General features: G+C 46.5%; 1 protein-coding gene across 1 annotated transcript; it reads right to left on the reverse strand.

Moving 5' to 3' along the window:
* Positions 1–4,857: 4,857 nt before the first annotated feature.
* Positions 4,858–18,127, reverse strand: LOC146407152 (uncharacterized). Its single transcript, XM_085019306.1, has 4 exons — positions 11,479–18,127; positions 6,929–7,153; positions 6,288–6,446; positions 4,858–5,926 (listed from the first exon to the last, which is right to left on the reverse strand). Exons 2-4 carry the CDS (start codon positions 7,113–7,115, stop codon positions 5,310–5,312), a joined length of 963 nt encoding a protein of 320 aa, XP_084875432.1. The 5' UTR covers positions 7,116–7,153; positions 11,479–18,127; the 3' UTR covers positions 4,858–5,309.
* Positions 18,128–19,112: the final 985 nt, after the last annotated feature.

Consider the following 19,112-nt stretch of genomic DNA (forward strand, 5'->3'; position numbering starts at 1 on the left):
CATTGCTTTATATATAGAGAGAACACTTAACCTTTGAAATATGTCTTTTCATTTATGATATAAGAACAATGAGGAAAAATGAAGCATCAGGTTAAGTGTACGCATCACTCAGTTTGTTGGTGATGTTTCAGTCAGATAAGCAACTGGAGCAGAAATAATTTCTCATGTATAAACTTCACTCATGTAACAATTATTTGTTGAGTATTTACACCATGTGCAAACTAGGTTGGTTAGGTTTGCTAAGTAAGGAGAAAACAGTGGAGACTGAGACTCCCTTTGTTCACCCTTGAAGAATTTACTATCGGGTAAAGAGCTGGTGACGTTATCCCAAATATGTTGTTCTTTTTTTCCAGGGTCAAACATACACTGTTTTTCACCTTCCACTGATGTGTGCTAAAACTACAAAATTCAATCGAATAAAGTAGAAGATGTAATTGGCCTTTTAAAATGATTCCTGAGTGGGGCAGCATCCCCTCTAGCAAACAGAAAAGTCCTCTGAGGAGCTGTACAAAGTGGAGAGTTTTTACAGGTAGAAAGGGGCTGGGACAGGGAAGTCAAAAACGAAAGAAAGGATTGTTTCAGGCAAGGTCACTTGCCTCTGAGGAAAAGAGAGGGATGCCCCCCAACCCAGCAATGCTTTCCCAGTCTTCTGACGGTTAACTCTAGGGCGTAGCAACACATGTTATAAATATTGTAATAGGCAGAATTCCAGTACAGCCCCGATTATCTCTACTCCCTACTGTCACACCTTTTGAGATCCTCTACCTTTCAGTGCAGAAGGTACCTGTGATTTGATGGGATATTACACCCATGATTAGATCCAAATCAGTTGGCTTGAAGCTGATAAAAATGGAGATAATCCTAGGTGGGGCTGACGTAATTGAATGAGCCCTTAAAAGTAGCTAGACTCTTCCAGAAGTCAGAAATTCCAGAGGTGAGCAGGCCCGTGGAAGGGCCCACGTGGCATGAACCTGAGAGCAGCATCTGAGAAGTGAGTCTCAGTTTTGGTTTACCATGGGCAAGGACCTCAGACCTACAACTGCCAAGAAATGATTTCTGCCAACAACCTCAGGGAGCTCAGAAGCATATATTTCTCTAGTGGAGCCTCCAGATGAAGATGCAATCCACCCAACACCTTGATTTTAGCCCTGTGTGACCTTGAACAGAGAACCCAGCCATACCATACTCAGACTTCTGACCTCCTGAAACTCTGTGATAATAAATTTGTGTTGTTTTAATCCAGTGAAGTCAGTGATCATTTGTTCTGCAGCAATAGAAAAATAAGGACTCAGCGAAAATGGAAAGATAATTGTGATCAAGATTCCTCTTCTGGGAGTTCCCATGGTGGCTCAGTGGGTTACGAACCCGACCACCGTGAGGATGTGGGTTCGATCCCTGGCCTTGCTCAGTAGGCTAAGGATCCAGCATCGCCGTGAGCTGTGGTGTAGTTTGCAGACACCGCATGGATCTGGCGATGCTATGGCTGTGGTTTAGACTGGCAGCTGTAGCTCCAATTCAACCCAGCCTGGGAACCTCCATGTGCCAAGGGTACGGCCCTAAAAAAGAAAAAAGAAAAAAAAAAAAGAGAGAGAGAGAGAGAGAGAGAAGATTCCTTTTCCTCCACTGGAGACACAGCCCCTTCCCCGTGTCCCCAGCAGAGAATCTTTGATCCTCATCTTCCAGCTGTGAGCAGTTGCTGCCCATCCTCTTCAGATATAGATCTGACTTCAATTATCCCTACAGGACAGTCCTAACAGGTACTTACATTTTAGAAAATTAGCTTTCTCCTTTCTGTCTTCTCCCAGCTAGTTGTGAGAGGACAGAGGCGGGCCAGTTTCCAAGCTTTGCTTGAATAACATCGTATTTCCTCACAAATCCAAACAAACTTTAACATATCCGTAAACAAAACGCTGTTCTCATTTGTAACAGATCTCCAAGCCCTTGATTTTAGTAATGGACTAAACATCCTCAGATAGCCTTTGGGGGCCTGGTATTCAGAGATAGAACTGGGTGGAAAAGCACAGAAGGGGCAGGGTACGGGTATTCTCTGCACTGAAAAGGAGAAAGAGAAACAAGAGAGAGGGAAGAGAAAAAGAAGAAAATAAGGGAGGTTGGTGAGATTAGGTCACGGGATGGTGACCAGGAACTTTTCAATTTCCCATGGATGTTCCATCATTTCTCCACCTGGCAGAGTCTGTCAATTTCCTAGTTGAGGATAAACGTTAAAAAAAAGACTTAAACTTGAATCCATTTTGTAAAGACTACATAAAGAGTTCCTGTTGTGGCTCAGCAGTAATGAACCTGACTAATATCCATGAGGACATGGGTTTGATCCCTGGCCTCGCTCCATGGGGGTGTTGCCATGAGCTATAGCATAGGCCGGCTATGATTTGACCCCTAGCCTGGGAACTTCCATATGCTGTGGGTGCAGCCCTAAAAAGATAAAAAAAAAAAAAAGAGAGAGAGAGAGAGAGAAAGAGAAAGAACTGAATACTATAAAGATCAGTGGGTGACATGTATATTTACGTAAGATTTTTTTCATATATGTTTAGACATTTTCAAGGGAGTAGAAAGATTGTCGTATCAAAGAAACTCCTGGAATTCCCTCTTGTGGCACAGAGGAAATGAATCTGACTAGTATCCATGAGAATGAAGGTTTGATCCCTGGCCTTGCTCAGTGGGTTACGGATCCGGCCTTGCCATGAGTCGTAGTGTAGGTTGCAGATGCGGCTTGGATCCTGCATTGCTGTGGCTGTGGTGTAGGCCGGCAGCTGCAGCTCTGATTCGATCCCTAGCCTGAGAATGTATATATGCCTTGGGCGGGGCCCTAAAATAAAAAAGAAAAGAAACCCAAGAGAAAATTGACTTTTTTATTGTCTCTATTATTCCCTCTGGTATCCTCAGATCCTGGCATATATTCGATTTTAGGTACCTGAGTTCCTAAGTCTGTTCCCTGCATTAGCCTGTATTTCAGCTCTTGGCTATGTAGAATTTCTTACAATAGTCTCTAGGAAATATCCTAAATACTGACTTTGTGTAAGATGTAATCAGATAAGGGAAAAGTTTGTGTGATCCTATCTTTCAATGCTTCTCATTCGTGTATTCAACAATTCATTTCTCATTTAACAAATATTTATGGTACATCTATTATGTGCCAAGAACTGTGCCAGGACTTGTGGATACAATAATGGGAGGGGAGGAGTTCCAGTTGTGGCTCAGTGGGTTAAGGACCTAACATTGTCTCTATGAGGATGCCGGTTCTATCCCTGGCCTCTCTCAGTGGGTTAAGGATCCAGTATTGCCATGAGCTGTGGTGTAGTTTGAAGATGTGGTTCCGATCCTGTGTTGCCATGGCTGTGTCGTAGGCCTCAGCTGAAGCTCTGATTGGACCCCAGCCCAGAAACGTCCATATGCCACAGGGGTGGCAGTTAAAAAAAATAATACAGGGAGAGGGAAAAAAACTTAAGCAGGGCCATAAACTTCCAGGAGCTTGGGATACAGGCGAAGAGACCACTATTATTCAAGTACGTATATACAAAACTGTAAAATTATAATGATAAGAACTTTGTAAAAAAGATACATGATGCTATGAAAGCTTGTAATCCCATATTAGAAATTATGAAGCTTTACATGAAGGAAAGATATTTATGGAGTTCCTGATGTAGCCCAGTAGGTTAAGAATCAGGAGGTGCAGTTTCGATACCTGGCCCAGTGCAGTGGGATTATGGATCCAATGTTGCCACAGCTGTGGCATGGGTGGGCAGCTGTGGCTCAGATTCAATCTGTGGCCCGGGAACTTCCAATGCTGAGGGTGCAGCCATAAAAAGAAAAAAGAGGAGTTCCCGTTGTGGCTCAGCGGTAACCATCCTGACTAACATCCATGAGGATGTGGGTTCCATCTCTGGCTCTCCTCAGTGGGTTAAGGATGTGGTATTGCCTTGAGCTGTGGTGTAGGTCAAAGACACCACTCAGATCTGGTGTCTTTGGTGTGGCTGTGGCATAGGCCAGGAGCTGCAGCTCTGACTTGACCCCTAGCCTGGGAACTTCCATGTGCTGCAGGTGCAGCTCTAAAAATAAAAATAAATAATAAAGAAAAAGGAAAAAGACATTTATATTGATATCTGAAGGATCAATAAGCATTGCATATGCAAAGGTTAGAGCCAGCTCCCAATCTTAACAAAGAAGAATCTGGAACCTTTCTGATCTTTAGAGCCCTCTTGGGGCTGTGTGGACCTCTTTTCTTCCATCCTTTTTTGGATCCTCACTCTCCTTTCTTCTTCAGGGACAGGTTCCGTTGGAGAAAGTGCCTTCATATATCTGTGTAAGCACGTTGACTCTCAACCTTCTCATTGCCAGGGCTCTTACCTTGCAGAATATCTCACATCATCCATGTGTATCATTATCCATTATTAAGGGAAAGTGATGAAGTAAGATTCAAAGAGCAGTATACAATGTCAGTAGATGTTTTACCAATAGGCTCAGTAAAGTGACACAATGAGAAAAGGAGCTCAGTAGGTGTCAAAAGAAATTACATAAAGAGATAGAAGTTCAAGGTTTTGATGCTGGATGGGGTAATGATGCCAAGGGGCATGGCAGACATAGTCTGTCATTTGCATACATTTGTGAACATTTTATTGCTCTGTGCAATTACACCAGTGGGCATTCTAGGTATGTAAATAAAAATTCTTTAATGTTGGCATGATAAAAGAAACAGTAAAAATAGGAATAATTTATATAGGAAAATAAAGAATGAACAGAAGTTTCAGGAGACTACGAGTTTCAGGAGACTACACTTGCAAGCACATGGACAAAATCACAGACAAATGACTGCAATATCAAAAAAATTTTTATTGTGACTCATGTAGAACATAATGATCCAAGAATAAAGAAACACGTGACTTTAATTTCAAAACCAAAAACTGCAATATTCCATCACATAATCTGGATTGTTCTTCTGTCCTAGAGACTTGCTAAAGGAAGGTTCTAGCATTCACTTGGAAGAAAACTTATCTCTTGTGACAACCCCAAACATAATTATTCCTTGCTGTGGAGGCCAAGGCAGTAATATCTCTATATCACTAACAAGATACAAAATATACACATCTTACTAAATCTCTATCATTATCTATTTATCTATCTGTCTGTCTGTCTATCTATCTATCTATCTATCTATCTATCTATCTATCTATCTATCTATCCATATATGCATAGGGCATTCTACTTTTCAAAGACAACAGGAGGACACTGGTGAAAAGGCACATATCACATCACTAAGACAGGCAATCTGAGCCTCCGAAGAAAAGAAGTGTCTACATCTGAACGCTCCTCCTGGCAGGCTGTCTTCTGGAAACGTGGACCCATGTTCCTGAGCTGGGATGAGGCAGGAGCCTTCCTCTGGCCCGGGCTGAACCTGGCTCCAAGGACAAGGGGATTTCTGTCCCCTGTTGGGGTAGCTCGCGTTCACCTCGGGGTGCAAGATGCTGCTGCGAGGAAGGCGACATGCAGAGTCTGGTTGGCTCAGAGGCCTGAAGGGACCCGCCCGCAGTTGGGCGGGGAGCGTGGGGCTGGCCCCCCTCAGGCCAGGGCCCCCAGGGCCAGGAGGGCTGCGGGCAGGCGGGCACGGGCCCCGCGGCGAGCAGGGAGTCCAGCGCAGCCAGCGCCCAGTGCAGGGCGGCGCCCGCGTGCGCCAGCTGCCAGGTGAGCCAGGCGCGCTGCGAGGCCGTGGGCTCGGTGCAGCGGGAGGGCACCGGCAGGTAGGCGCCCCCCGGGGCCCGCAGCTCGCCCAGGGCCACCTGCAGGGCGCCCATCTGGTTGCAGAGCTCGGACGCGAGCGCCGCCGCGGGCACGCGGGCTTCGGGACACGAGGATCCGCGACGAGGCTTGGGAGAGGCGGGCCGGGCCGGGCGCCGAGGCGTGTGGGCAGAACCTGCGCGGGAGGCAGAGCGGGAGGAGTTCAGGTGATATGCGCTGCACCCTCGCCCGCCCTGGGATTCCTTGTCAGGGTCGACCAACAACCTCTTCCCCATGGAGACTCCCAACCCTCCTTCCCCCACGACCCACTCTCCACCGCACCGGACCCTGGGGCCCCTTCCAGGATCTGCTGGGAACCGGGGCCCACACCTGGATGCCTTCCTCCCAGCCTGTTAGGGCTTTAGGGGCCCCTCACCAGGGGCCCCGCACCAGGGGCAGCGTGTCTCCCCACCTACCTGCCTGCTGGGGGCTTGTTGCGACCCTCAGGCCCTGCACCCACATCCCCACCTGTGCCAAGCGCCTGCCCAGAAACCTACCTCCTCTGCGGTCAAGTCCTGCTCTGGAGGAGAAAAACCGGTCCTTAGCTCTCGCCTGGGCTGGGGAGGGTGGTCCCTGCCTCTTCTTGTCTTTGCTGTGGAGGCCCCGCCTGTCAGGACAGCCAGTGGGGCTTCTGCTCCGCTTGTGCCTGGTGTGCACTGCGTGTGGAGAGGAGGACAGGAGTGAGTGTTGCCTGACCCACTCTGGGGTCTGGGGGAGAGTGGATTAGACCAGGTCCTGAGTCCGACCCCGACCCCACCCCCCAGCCCCATTCCAGCCCCTCCCCCCACCAGTGCAGCTTTCCTCCAGCTGCCCACAGCCTCCAAGGGCAGCTCCCCAGGGCCAGGCCTTCCCCTCTCACTAGGGCGGCTCCTGAGCCGCCTGGCAGGCAGGCCCCGGGGAACCCTCCCTCAAGTCCAAACCTGGCGATGGCACAGCTGGTAGAGCCCAGGACCACAAGGAAGAGGGCCCTGCCCTTGGGTTTCCCTCAACATACTGAGTGGTGTGAAGGTCCCATCTGGCACCTGTAACGTAGCCCCCCTGCCCCCCACTCCCCCAGCCCAATCTCTCCCATCCCCCAAACCCTCCCAACCAGCCCTCCAAAGCAATGCTGCAAAGAAGGAATTGACTGGAATCTGACCTGCTTTGCTCCGAGAGCCCTCTCGGGTCTCCAGGCTTCCTTTTTCTCTGTGTCTTTCGGAGGAATGGCGATCGCCCCCCTTCTCTTTCAGAGGCTGGTCTTCCTTGGGGGAGATTATTCCATCTTGCCTGTGGCAGACAGCCTGTCCGTCGTGGCTAGGACTCTGGACACTTGCAGCCCCTTCCATTTCAGCCAGGTCTCCCTGGCAAGCCGCACGTCTGGAGGCTTGAGGAGTGGACCAGGGAATGAGCAGGTGGGAGGAAGAGGTGGCCTTTTTCTGGCTTCCCAACAGCCCCCTGCTGGGCCTCAGCTTTGACCCCGCCCACTGCAGGCATGTGGGTGATTGGGTTATGTCTCTTTGGTGGCATCCCCCTGACCTTTATGGTCCTTAGGAATTTTTAGCTCTAATTCCTTTTTTATTTTAAATACGTGCTGGGCATATTTACTGTCTCCATTGCAAAAAATGTTGTTATAGATGAGATAATTTTTGTGAATGAGCAGAAGGGAGGCTGTGGATGAGACCATGTGGTCTTTTGGCCCAGTTGCTCTCAGCTTGTTCTTGCCTATGGCTGATCAAATTAGATCTGCCTATGGCTGATCAAATCAGATCTGCCTATCACGATCCAATCAGAATCTAGTCTTCTTAGACTCAAGGTACCCAGACCTCTGAGTGATAGCTGAGTTACAGTAATGAGAATGTTCTGTGGTTGCTGTGGCTTACAGAGCTCTGGCTTTCTGAGGCTTCAGTATCCATTCCTTGGAATCTGAGATGTATCAGAATATTTTTGCGGAGTTCCCGTCGTGGCGCAGTGGTTAACGAATCCGACTAGGAACCATGAGGTTGCAGGTTCGGTCCCTGCCGTTGCTCAGTGGGTTAAAGGTCCGGCGTTGCCGTGAGCTGTGGTGTAGGTTGCAGACGCGGCTCGGATCCCCCATTGCTGTGGCTCTGGTGTAGGCCGGTGGCTACAGCCCCGATTCAACCCCTAGCCTGGGAACCTCCATATGCCGCGGGAGTGGCCCAAGAAATGGCAAAAAAAGACAAAAAAAAAAAAAAAAAGAATATTTTTGCAATAGTTCTTTTGGACCACGTATTGCTACAGAGTATCACAATTTCCTACAAAGTGTCTGTGTTACAAGAGTGGGAATTAATTCCAACTCCCCCAGTGTATGGAAGGTTCTGATCTCTCTTCATTCCAGGGTCACTCTTATGGTTGTTTGGATCCCATGTTTGGAAATAGATCCTTGAAATGTAAGCATGTTTATTGAACAAGTGAAAGTAGGCTTCCTGAAGTTTAAAAGCCCAATATGGGAGTTCCCGTCATGGCTCAGTGGTTAATGAATCTGACTAGGAACCATGAGGTTGCAGGTTCGAGCCCTGGCCTTGCTCAGTGGGTTAAGGATCCGGCGTTGCTGTGAGCTGTGGTGTAGGTTGCAGACACGGCTTGAATCTGGCGTTGCTGTGGCTCTGGTGTAGGCCAGTGGCTATGGCTCTGATTCAACCCCTAGCCCGGGAACCTCCATGTGCCGTGGGAGCGGCCCAAGAAATGGCAAAAAGACAAAAAAAAAAAAGAAAGAAAGAAAGAGAAAAGCCTAATATGGCTCCCAAAGCAGGGTCACATGGAGGGGTCCGTATTCTTTATAATTTTGCTCAAAAGGGACATATTTTATATACCTCATAGGCTTGTCTTTAGTGGGCACAGAATTTAGAACCCAGGAGATCACAGATCAAGTGGATGGTGTTGGGCACGCAGTGAAGGTGCTGTCCTCCTCCCCTGGATGTTGTGATGTATAATAAGAAGTATGTGTTTAGTCTTTGCCCCGGTTTCGGGCTCAGAGTTCCTACACCCACCAGAATTTCCTAAGAGGTAAGAGTGATCAATGTGTTTTATTACATTAATGAGGTAACTTTGGAAAAGTACCCAGGAAATCAAATATTGTGGGCTGGTTTCTAGGAGACACAACTATATGTGATAAGAGGGTTAGAAGTCTTTTTTTGTTTTCTTTTTATGGCCAAACCTATAGGATATGGAGGTTCCCAGGCTAGGGGTCAAATCGGAGCTACAGCTGCCAGCCTAAACCACAGCCACAGCAATGCCAGATCTGAGCTGTGTCTGTGACCTACACCACAACTCACAGCAACGCCAGATCCTTAACCCACTGAGTGAGACCGGAGATCAAACCCGAAACCTCATGGTTCCTAGTCAGATTCATTTCCTCTGCACCACAATGGGAACTCTGAGAGGGTTTGAACTTCTTATTGGAACCCCAAGGTCCAGAGAGGGGAGAGGAGCAGGAGGTTCAATTCATCAGCAATGACTAAGGAGTTAATCAATCATGTCTGTGTAATGAAGCCTCCATAGAAACCCATAGGATCGGGTACAGAGAGCTTCCAGGCTGATGACCATGTGGACATTTGGGGAGAACAGGGAAGATGGTGCCCCTTCCCAGGCCTTGCCCAACACATCCCTTCCATTTGGCTCTTCCCGGGTTCTATCCTTTGATAATAAACCCATAAGTAGAATGTTTCTCTGAGTTCTGTGAGCAAATGAATGAGGCCAAGAGGGATCATTGGGACTTCCGACCTGTAGTGGATCCACCAGAAGCACAGTGCACAACCATGACATGTGATTGCAACTGAGGGAGAGGGAGGGGCAGTCTTATAAGACAGAGTCCTGAACCTGTGGATCTGAAGCTTTCTCTGACTGGATCGTGTCAGGACTGTAAGAGGCCAAAGTGGTGTGAGAAATTGGTGGTGGTGTGGGGAAAACACAATGACACATTGGAACATTTACTAGAATCATACCAGCCTTACTCAGCTACTATCTGGGCCAACTCTGTGGTGTGGCCCCTGCCTTGGTAGGACTTCTCTGGCTTCAGAACAGCCAAGACAGGGAAGTCCTGAGGGCTTTGGGGAAACCAGAAGCATAGCAAATAGAGCCAGGATAAGGCTGACTTCTCTTTCTTTATCACATATTTATACTTTTCACAGGAAGTTAATTAGGTGGTTTTTGAGCATTCATCCTGGAATCTCTTGTCTTCAGAGATTGGGTTTACCTCCTGTCCAAAACATTGGGTCACATCCCTGTCGTGTTGTTTTCACTCAACCACATGGAAGAAATTCTTCCAGAAAAAAACAAAAACACAACTTTGATCACTTTCTCTAGAAGGCAGCTATATGAGAGCATCTGGCATTGTTTTATTGTTCTTTGTTGAGTTTTGTTTTTTAATAGCCTCTACAGGCAGCGTTTCTAAATAGAAAAGTGACCATCTAATCTGTGCTTATGTGAAGAGAGGAAAGGACTGTCCTTACACTTAGTCTCCTGCCTGGATGCTGACTTCTGCCCAAGTGTCATAGGACCATGGGAGCTGAGTGATCCCAAGGACACTGTGCCTTTATCTTTTAAATTCCACCAACTAGGAGTTCCATCGTGGCTCAGCAGCTCAGCAGAATCAAATCTGACCAGCATCCATGAGACTGCTGGTGCAATCCCTGACTTTGCTCACTGGTCTTGGTGTGGCTAAGGTGTAGGCCAGCAGCTACAGCTCTGATTTGACCCCTAGCCTGGGACCCTCCATATGGTGCAGGTGTGGCCCTAAGACTAAATAAATAAATCCCACCAACTAGGTGAATAGTTCACAAAGTGTGGTTCCAGTGTCAGTGCTTCACTCTCTCCTGGGAACCTGCTAAAAATGCAAATATCATGGGAGTTCCCCTGGTGGCTCAGTGGGTTAAGAATTCAGCTAGTATCCAGAAGATGCGAATTTGATCCCTGGCCTCAATCAGTGGGTTAAGGATCCAGCATTGCCGAGAGATGCAGTCTAGGTCATAGACATTGCTCAGATCTGGTGTTGCTGTGGCTGTGGCACAGGCATGCAGCCGCAGTTCTGATTCAGCTCCTAGCCTGGGATCTTCCACATGCCCCAGTGCAGCCCTAAAAAGATAAAAAAAATAAATAAATGCAAATATCTGTCTTCAACCCAGACCGACTGGGTCAGAGCATTGGGGGTGGGCCCATGCAGTCTGTTACCCAAGCCCTTCAATTTTTCTAATGCTGGTTCAAGTTTGAGAAGCACTGAAGGAGGATATTCAGGCAGAGGTATGGGACGGAGGTCAGTTATTTACAACAAGTGATCAGCTCTCTGGATCCTTTTAATATTTAAGAGAGCTCTCTGGATCATTTTAGTATTTTTCCCTTTGAATTTCAACATAAAATACTTCTATCTGTTTATGCCAATAATGGCTTTAGGGGGGAAAAAAGGCAATTTTCTTGTTTGTACACATTTTGTCCAAAGTATATATTAACCTAAGGTGTGAATTCAAAAATTAAACACAAGAAGGGAACTAAGGAATTCTCAACCATCCCTGTCATTGAAATGTTATCACATACAATATTTTCTGATTGTTTTCAATTTTTAAAATAATAGTAATTCAGTATTTTTAAAATTATTATGACTTTGTTTAGCGCAGATTAAGCTTCAGAGAAAAAAGGAGAGAATGTGTAGATTTCCCATCTGGCTCCCCTCTGCACACAGGCATGCCCCCCTCTTACCTGTAGCCAAAGGGGATCCTGTGTCACAATAGATAGGGGCGCATCAACACATCCTGATCACTTGGTGTTGTACATTCTGTGGTACTGGACCTTAATATTTTAAAATTATAGACAATTTACAACATTGTGTTAATTTCTGCTGCACAGCAAAGCGATTCAAGTTTATATATATCCCACACACACTCTTTTTAAAATATCCTTTTCTATCATGGCTTAATATATTGTTTTGTCTTTTTAGGGCCGCACCCAGGGCATATGGAGGGTCACAGGCTAGAGGCTGAATCAGAGCTGTCGCTGCTGGCCTAGGCCACAGCCACGTGGGATCCAAGCTGAGTCTGTGACCTACACCACAGCTCACTGCAATGCAGGATCCTTAACCCACTGAGCAGGGCCAGGGATCGAACCTGTGTCCTCAAGAAAACTAGTCAGATTCATTTCTGCTGAGCCACGATGGGAACCCCAGGACCTTAATATTTAATCATAATATTTTGTGAGGGTAAATGACATGCCAATTGAATAAAAACAGATAGAATTTTTATTTTATTTGTGATTTTTACAATATTTCTTTTTATAAAAGTATAATTGATTTTCAACATTGTGCCAATTTCTGCTGTACAGCAAAGTGAGCCATATATATATATATGTATATATCTGTATATATATACATACACACACACACACACACACTCCTTTTCCTATAGTATCTCCCATCAGGTTCTATCCCAAGAGATTGGATACACTTCCCCCCGTGTGATACAGTAGGACCTGACTGCTTATCCATTCTAAATGTCATTGTTTGAATCTGATATCCCCAAACTCCCAATCCAGTCCACTCCCTTCCCCCTCTCCCTTGGCAACCACAAATATGTCTCTATGTTAAAGACAAAAATAATTTTTTTGTTTCTGTTTTGCTTTGCTTTGCTTTGCTTTGCTTTTTAGGGCCAAACCAACGGCACATGGAATTTCACATGCTAGGGGTCAAATCAGAGCTACAGCTACTGGGCAACATCACAGCTACAGCAATGGCAGATTCAAGCCAAATCTGTGACCTACACCGCAGCTCACAGAAACGCCAGATCCTTAACCCACTGAGTGAGGCCAGGGATCAAACCTACACCCTCATGGATATTAATCGGATTTGTTACAGCTGAGCCACCATGGGAACTCCCAAGACAAATATAATTTTTAAAAGATTCATTACGGATATCTTTTAAAATTTTTTTCATTGGTGTATATTTAATACTATGCATAATATCTTACAACTGTAGTACATATGCATATAATCGTTGAAATGGAAATAAATAACGGAGAGGTAGCTGTTCCAATTTCTCTAAACAAAGGCGCAGGTTCAGGCAGCATCTACTCTGCAGCACAGAGACAGGCCCCTCTGGACTTCAGGTTCAACCCCAACCATGTGCAGATGCGAGGCTTCTGGAAGGAGGTGACCAAGACCCAGGGAATCCCGCCTGGCCTCATTTCCTGTTCTCCTCCAGCAAATGGAGAGGAAAATGATGACCCCTCACCTGCCCTGGGCTCAAACCAGACTCTGCCAATGAACAGCTGAGGTCCTTGGGCAAGTCCCTTTCCTGCTCAGAGCCCCCCAGCTCCCAAGGTTTCTGAGCCCCTAGAGAGGAGAGAGGATTCAAATGTGTGTGAAGCCCCACGCGGCGCTCCTGCCACTCAGGGCCTGTCATCAACACCTCTACCTGCTCCAAACTGGCCTGGTATGCGGGCTGCCCTGCTGTGTTCCCAGCACAGTTAGTAGCTAGGGAAGGTGACATGGCTGTGGGGCTCCTGGCAGGACCCCACCCGCTTTTTCCTAAACCATCACCCCTATCTTCTGTCCTCCTCTGTCATGTAGGCATCATCAGCACACTTGTCTCAGAGGCTTGCTGTGAGGATAAAGGACAATGACGGAAAGACATCCAAATGCATCTCCAGAAATCACCAGTGCTGCTGGAAGTTTGGAGAGGGCCACCCTGGGGGAGGAGGGGAGTGTGGTTCTCACGAGGAGTGACTGCGGGAAGAGTAAGGAGTTGGCCAGGTTTGGGGGGAAGAACCCCAAAGAGTGTGTAGCATAGCTGCAGCTTCGTACGTACATTCAGTGTGTTAAAATCTATCACCCTGTGCCCCTTGATATTTGCACTCTGTCTGTATGCTATACTGCCCAAGTTTTTTTAAAATGCCAAAGGATTAGAAAAAAATCCTGGAAAGATTTCAGATATACAGAGGGGGAAGGCAAACCATCTACTATGGGGCTTTTTTCTAGGTGGAATGAAGAGAAACAGCACTAGCTGTGCATGTGTGTGTGTGTGGGGGGGGGTGGTATGTGCATATATGTAGTGAAAGATGGGAAGTGGAAAAATAAGAAGCCCCCCAAAAGGGGAAGAACTAAGAGGCCAGGAGGGGTGGTGGCTGCTAGACTGGGTGGTGACAGTGACCTTTACATCATGGTCCTTTCTGTCCCCTCCCCTCAGTCAACAACCCTTTGTGCCTGTCCCAACATAACCCACTGAGCAGGGCCAGGGAGGGAATGGGCATCTTCATGGATACCAGTTGGGTTCTTAACCCTCTGAGCCACAATGGAATCTCCCTGGTGATAAGAACATTTAATTTACCGAAGACGTTCCATCATTTCTCCATATGGCAGAGTCAGTCAGTTTTCCAGTTCAGGATAAATATTAAAAGAAAAAAACTTGCTCAGTGAAGTCAGTCAGACAGTGAGACACCAACATCAGATGCTATCACTTACATGTGAAATCTTAAAAAAGGACCCAATGAACTTCTTGGCAGAAGAGATACTCACTTGGAAAAACATGCTTTCCAAATGAGACAGATTGCAGGGTGGGGGAATGGGCTGGGGGTTTGGGATAGAAATGTTATAAAATTGGGTTGTGATGATCATTGTACAACTGTAAATGTAATAAAATTCATTGAGTAATAATAAAAAGAAAAACTGACACGAATCAATTTTGTAAAGATGGGAAAAATCAGTGCATGGGTTGTACATTGACATGAGTGTTTTGATACATGTTTAGACATGTTCAACTGAGGAAGACAATCGCCATATCAAAGAAATCCCCGGAAATTGGTTCTGTTTTTTATTCTATCTAGTAACTCCTCTGGTATCATCAGACTCTACCATACACACAATTTTGGTACTGAATTAGAAACCTTTCCCCTATATTAGCCTGTGTTTGGGCTCTTGTCCATGTAGACTTTCTTACCATAGTCTCTAGGAAATGTCCTACAAATCCACGCTGGGTAAGACTTGTCCAGAAAAGGAAGGTGATTGTGTGATCCGTCACCAATACATTCTCATTCTTGCATTCAATAATTCATTTTCTACCTGTAAATACCTACTGCATGACAGTTACGTGCCAGGAACTGTGTTAGGTGTTGTGGACACAATAATGGGAACAAAATCTTGAACATGGGTCCCATGCAGGGAGCTTAGGATCCAGGGAAGGATGTGAGTATTATGCAAATAAGCACACACAAAAGTAAAATTAGGACTATAATAAGTGCTTCAAAGATAGCTGTTACCACAAGAGCATGTAATCTGGTCTTAGAATTATGAAAACTAACCAGAAGAAGAGACACTTGAGCTGAGAGCTGAAGGATGAACAAGAGTTAAGTGAGACAGCATTGCAGACGGAATGAATTGCATGTGCAAAGCCTAGTGGCACCCCCAAACCCTAATCTTCACAAAGGAGAATCTGGAACCTTCCACGTCGCCTCTAGAGCCCTCCTGGGTTTCAGGAAGGAGACAATGCCTTCATATTTTCAATGGAAGGACATTGACTCCCAATTTTCTCATGGCCTGGACTCTATCCTTGCGGCCCATCTCATGACATCCATGTGTATCATCACCTATCATTAAGAGTAAATCGGGAGTTCCCCTCATGACTCAGTGGAAATGAATCTGACTAGAATCCACGAGGACACAGGTTCACTCCCTGGCCTCAATCAGTGGATTAAGGATCTAGTAGTGCCATGAGCTGTGGTGTGGATCACAGACTCGGCTCGGATCCCATGTTGGTGTGGCTGTGGTGTAGGCTGGCAGTTACAACTCCAATTCGACCCCTAGCCTGGGAACCTCCATATGCCCATATGCCATTGAGTATGGCCCTAAAAACATTTCTTTAAAAAAAAATAAGAGTAAATGATGAAGTGAGATGCAAAGAATGCCAGGGGAAGCAAGTGGAAAACTTTACGAGTAGGCACAATGCAGCAAATCAAGATACAAAGCTCAATATAAACGTTGAAAGGAATTGCTTTTGAGAAAGACCTAAGCTCAGATTTGAATGTTGGTTGGTACAAAGATTGCAAGGTGGCGTCACAGAAGTAGTCCGTGTCTTGACTGAAGGGGTGGTAACCTGGGTTTGTATACATTTGTGAACTTTTCATTGCTGTCTGCACAGATACCACTGTAGAACCTCGGTTTGTCAGTAAAATCTCTGAAAGCCTGTGCAATAAAGAAATGGAATAGGAAAATGCATGATGAATGAAAGAATCAGGGCTCTACCAGAACACCTGCAAGCACCTTCACCAAGTCACACTGACAAGGGATTGCAATATTAAAAATTTTAGACTTCCCACTCCCCGAGATTGAAGGGCTTCACGGTGTTGTAGGGATTCTTGGGCATCCTCCGGGGCATGCTGTCTGGATCCCCGACCCCTGGGGTTAGGGAGCTGCTTCGTGCCGGGTCTGGCCAGGCCCCAGGCCCCGCCTGATGATGCCTCAGAATGTCCACCAGAGCCCTAGAAGTGACAGAGGGAGGGTCAGTGGCCTGGGGACAGAGGTTGGAGATGGAGAAAGGGAGGTCGAAGGCCTCTTTCCCCTCCCTCTTCTCACCGTCGGGGGTATCTCTTAGCTCCACACCTTTTGCTAAAGTCAACCTGTGCACCCATCGGCCCTACCTACCGCCCTAGGACCACACTTCCACTTGAAGCGCCCTTCCCCAGTTCACGTGGGCCCTGCGCCTTCTGTGGTCCCTCCCACATCGTCTCCCTGTGGCCCTATCCCACCCTGAACCTGGGCCCTCTCCTGTTCTTGTTGCTCCCTTTTCCATAGCAAAAAGGGTGCTAGTGGACCCCAAACCTTAGAACCACCCGTGACTCTTTCTTTCCTCCATGGCCCTTAGTAATACTGTCGATTTGAGCTCCAAAATATATCCCAACTCAGACCTCTTCTTACCACTGTTGGTGTCACCGGCACCATCTCTCACCATCAGTGCTACAGGTTCCTAACTGGTCTCCCTGTTTCCGCCCTTGTCCCTTTCGGTCTAGTTTGATAGACACAGCCCAGGAATCAGATGATGACACAAGGCGCTCAGGACTCCAGCAGCTCCCCCATCACACTTAGAAGAAACCTGGCCTCTGTCTGCTTCTGTCCACCTCCTCCTCATCCACTGCACTGCAGCCACGTGGGACTCTTGGCTGTCCGGCAAACACCCTACCTCAGGGCCTTTGCACTTAGGATTTCCTCTGCCTGGAATGCCCTTCCCACAGATACCTGCTTGGTTCTCTTTTCCTTCTCGTCTTTGCACAGAGGGGCCTTTCCTGACCACTTCGTGTGAAACGACACCTTCCCTCTCACTCACAACTCATTATGCTTTTTTTTTTTATTCACAACAGTTGTCAATATCTAAAACTATATCGCATATGTGTTTGCTTGCTTACCGTCTTCATAATAACAGGAGCCAATTTTTACTGGGGGCTTGCCATGAGTCTGGACTGGCCATGAATCAACCCAGTCAATCTTCACTGCAGAATTTTTGGGAGGGGAACAATTATTAGCCCCATGGTACAGATGGGAAACTGAGGCACAGAGAGGTTGGTCAACTTTCCCAGGGTTACACAGACCCCCAAAAAATTTTAAAAAAATTTTAAAAATAAAAATAAAAATTTTATAGCAGACCGTGTAGAACACAGTGGTCCCGAAATAGGGAAAAAATGTAATTTTCATTTCAAAACCTAAAATCTACATATTTCTCATTTGATATGAAAATTTATTTACGGGAGGGTAATAAGCTTAAACTGGAAGAAACCCAATCTTTGGAAAAACCCTAACAAAGGCCACTGTTCTTTGAAATGGAACCCACTGGAAGAATCTATCTATACTGTCTCTAACTATATCTCTGCCTCTAACACTATCTATATTTATATCCACATCTATCTCCATCACATAGATTACATTTATCAAATGAAACAGAAAAACATGCAGTGATGGAAAGGACCAAAGGATTGCAACTCAGAAGGAATGCTGGAGTTCCTGTCGTGGTTCAGTGGTTAACAAACCCAGCTAGCATCCAAGAGAGCCCTGGTTTGATCCTTGGCCTCGTTCAGTGGGTTAAGGATCCGGCGTTGCCATGAGCTGTGGTGTAGTTTGCAGAGGCGACTTGGATCCCACATTGCTGTGGCTGTGGCTGTGGCCAGCAACTACATCTCTGGTTGGACCCTTAGCCTGGGAACCTCCATATGCCGTGAGTGCCGCCCTAAAAAGGCCAAAAAAAAAAAAAAAGGATTGCAAAACAGCATGACGCACATAGCCTGTCTTGATTGAAGTGCTGCTTACATGGATTTGCATACATTTGTGAACATTTTATTGCTCTGTGCAGTTACACCAGGGTACATTCTAGGTATGTGAATAAAAATTCTTTAATGTTGGCACAATAAAAGAAACAGTAAAAATAGGAATAGGGGAGTTCCCGTCGTGGCGCAGTGGTTAACAAATCCGACTAGGAACCATGAGGTTGCAGCTTCGACCCCTGGCCTTGCTCAGTGGGTTAAGGCTCCAGCGTTGCTGTGAGCTGTGGTGTAGGTTGCAGACGTGGCTCGGATTCCGCATTGCTGTGGCTCTGGTGTAGGCCGGCGGCTACAGCTCCGATTCAACCCCTAGCCTGGGAACCTCCATATGCCGCGGGATCGGCCCAAGAAATGGCAAAAAGACCAAAAAAAAAAAAAAAAGGAATAGGAATAGGAATAATTTACATAGGAAAATGAAGCATGAATGTAAGTTTCAGGAGATTACCAGAACACTTGCAAGCACACTGACAAAATCACACTGACAAACGATTGCAATATTTTTTTTAAAATTTATTGAGGCTCATGGAGAATACAGTGATCCAAGAGTAAGGAAACGTGTGACTTGAATTTCAAAACCCAAAGCTCCAGTCTCCCCTCCCATATAATCTGGATTGCTCATTTGTCCTAGAGACTTGTTAAAGGTAGGCTGTAGCAATCATTTGAAAGAAAATCTGTCTCCTGTAAACCTCCCCCAAACACATTTCTTGTAATGGAGGCCACAACAGTCACATCTCTATATCCCTAAAAGGACACACACACACACACACACACACACACACACACACATCCCCTCCCTCCCCCATGTCTAGCTGGATTTTGATCTGGATCTGGATCTCTATCTCTGTCTTTATCTGGGCCATTGTACTTCTGAAAGACAGCAGGAGAACACTGACTGGTGAAAAGGCACAAGTCACATCCCTAAGACAGGCAATCTGAGCCTCCGAAGAAAAGAAGTGTCTTTGTCTGAATGCTCCTCCTGGCAGGCTGTCTTCTGGAAACGTGGACCCATGTTCCTGAGCTGGGATGAGGCAGGAGCCTTCCTC

Source organism: Sus scrofa, chromosome 1 (assembly GCF_054392235.1).
Source record: "Sus scrofa isolate SSC_HxYL_T2T_F1_AM1 chromosome 1, Sscrofa_HxYL_maternal_Yorkshire_Landrace_v2.0, whole genome shotgun sequence".
NCBI classification, from domain to species: domain Eukaryota; kingdom Metazoa; phylum Chordata; class Mammalia; order Artiodactyla; family Suidae; genus Sus; species Sus scrofa.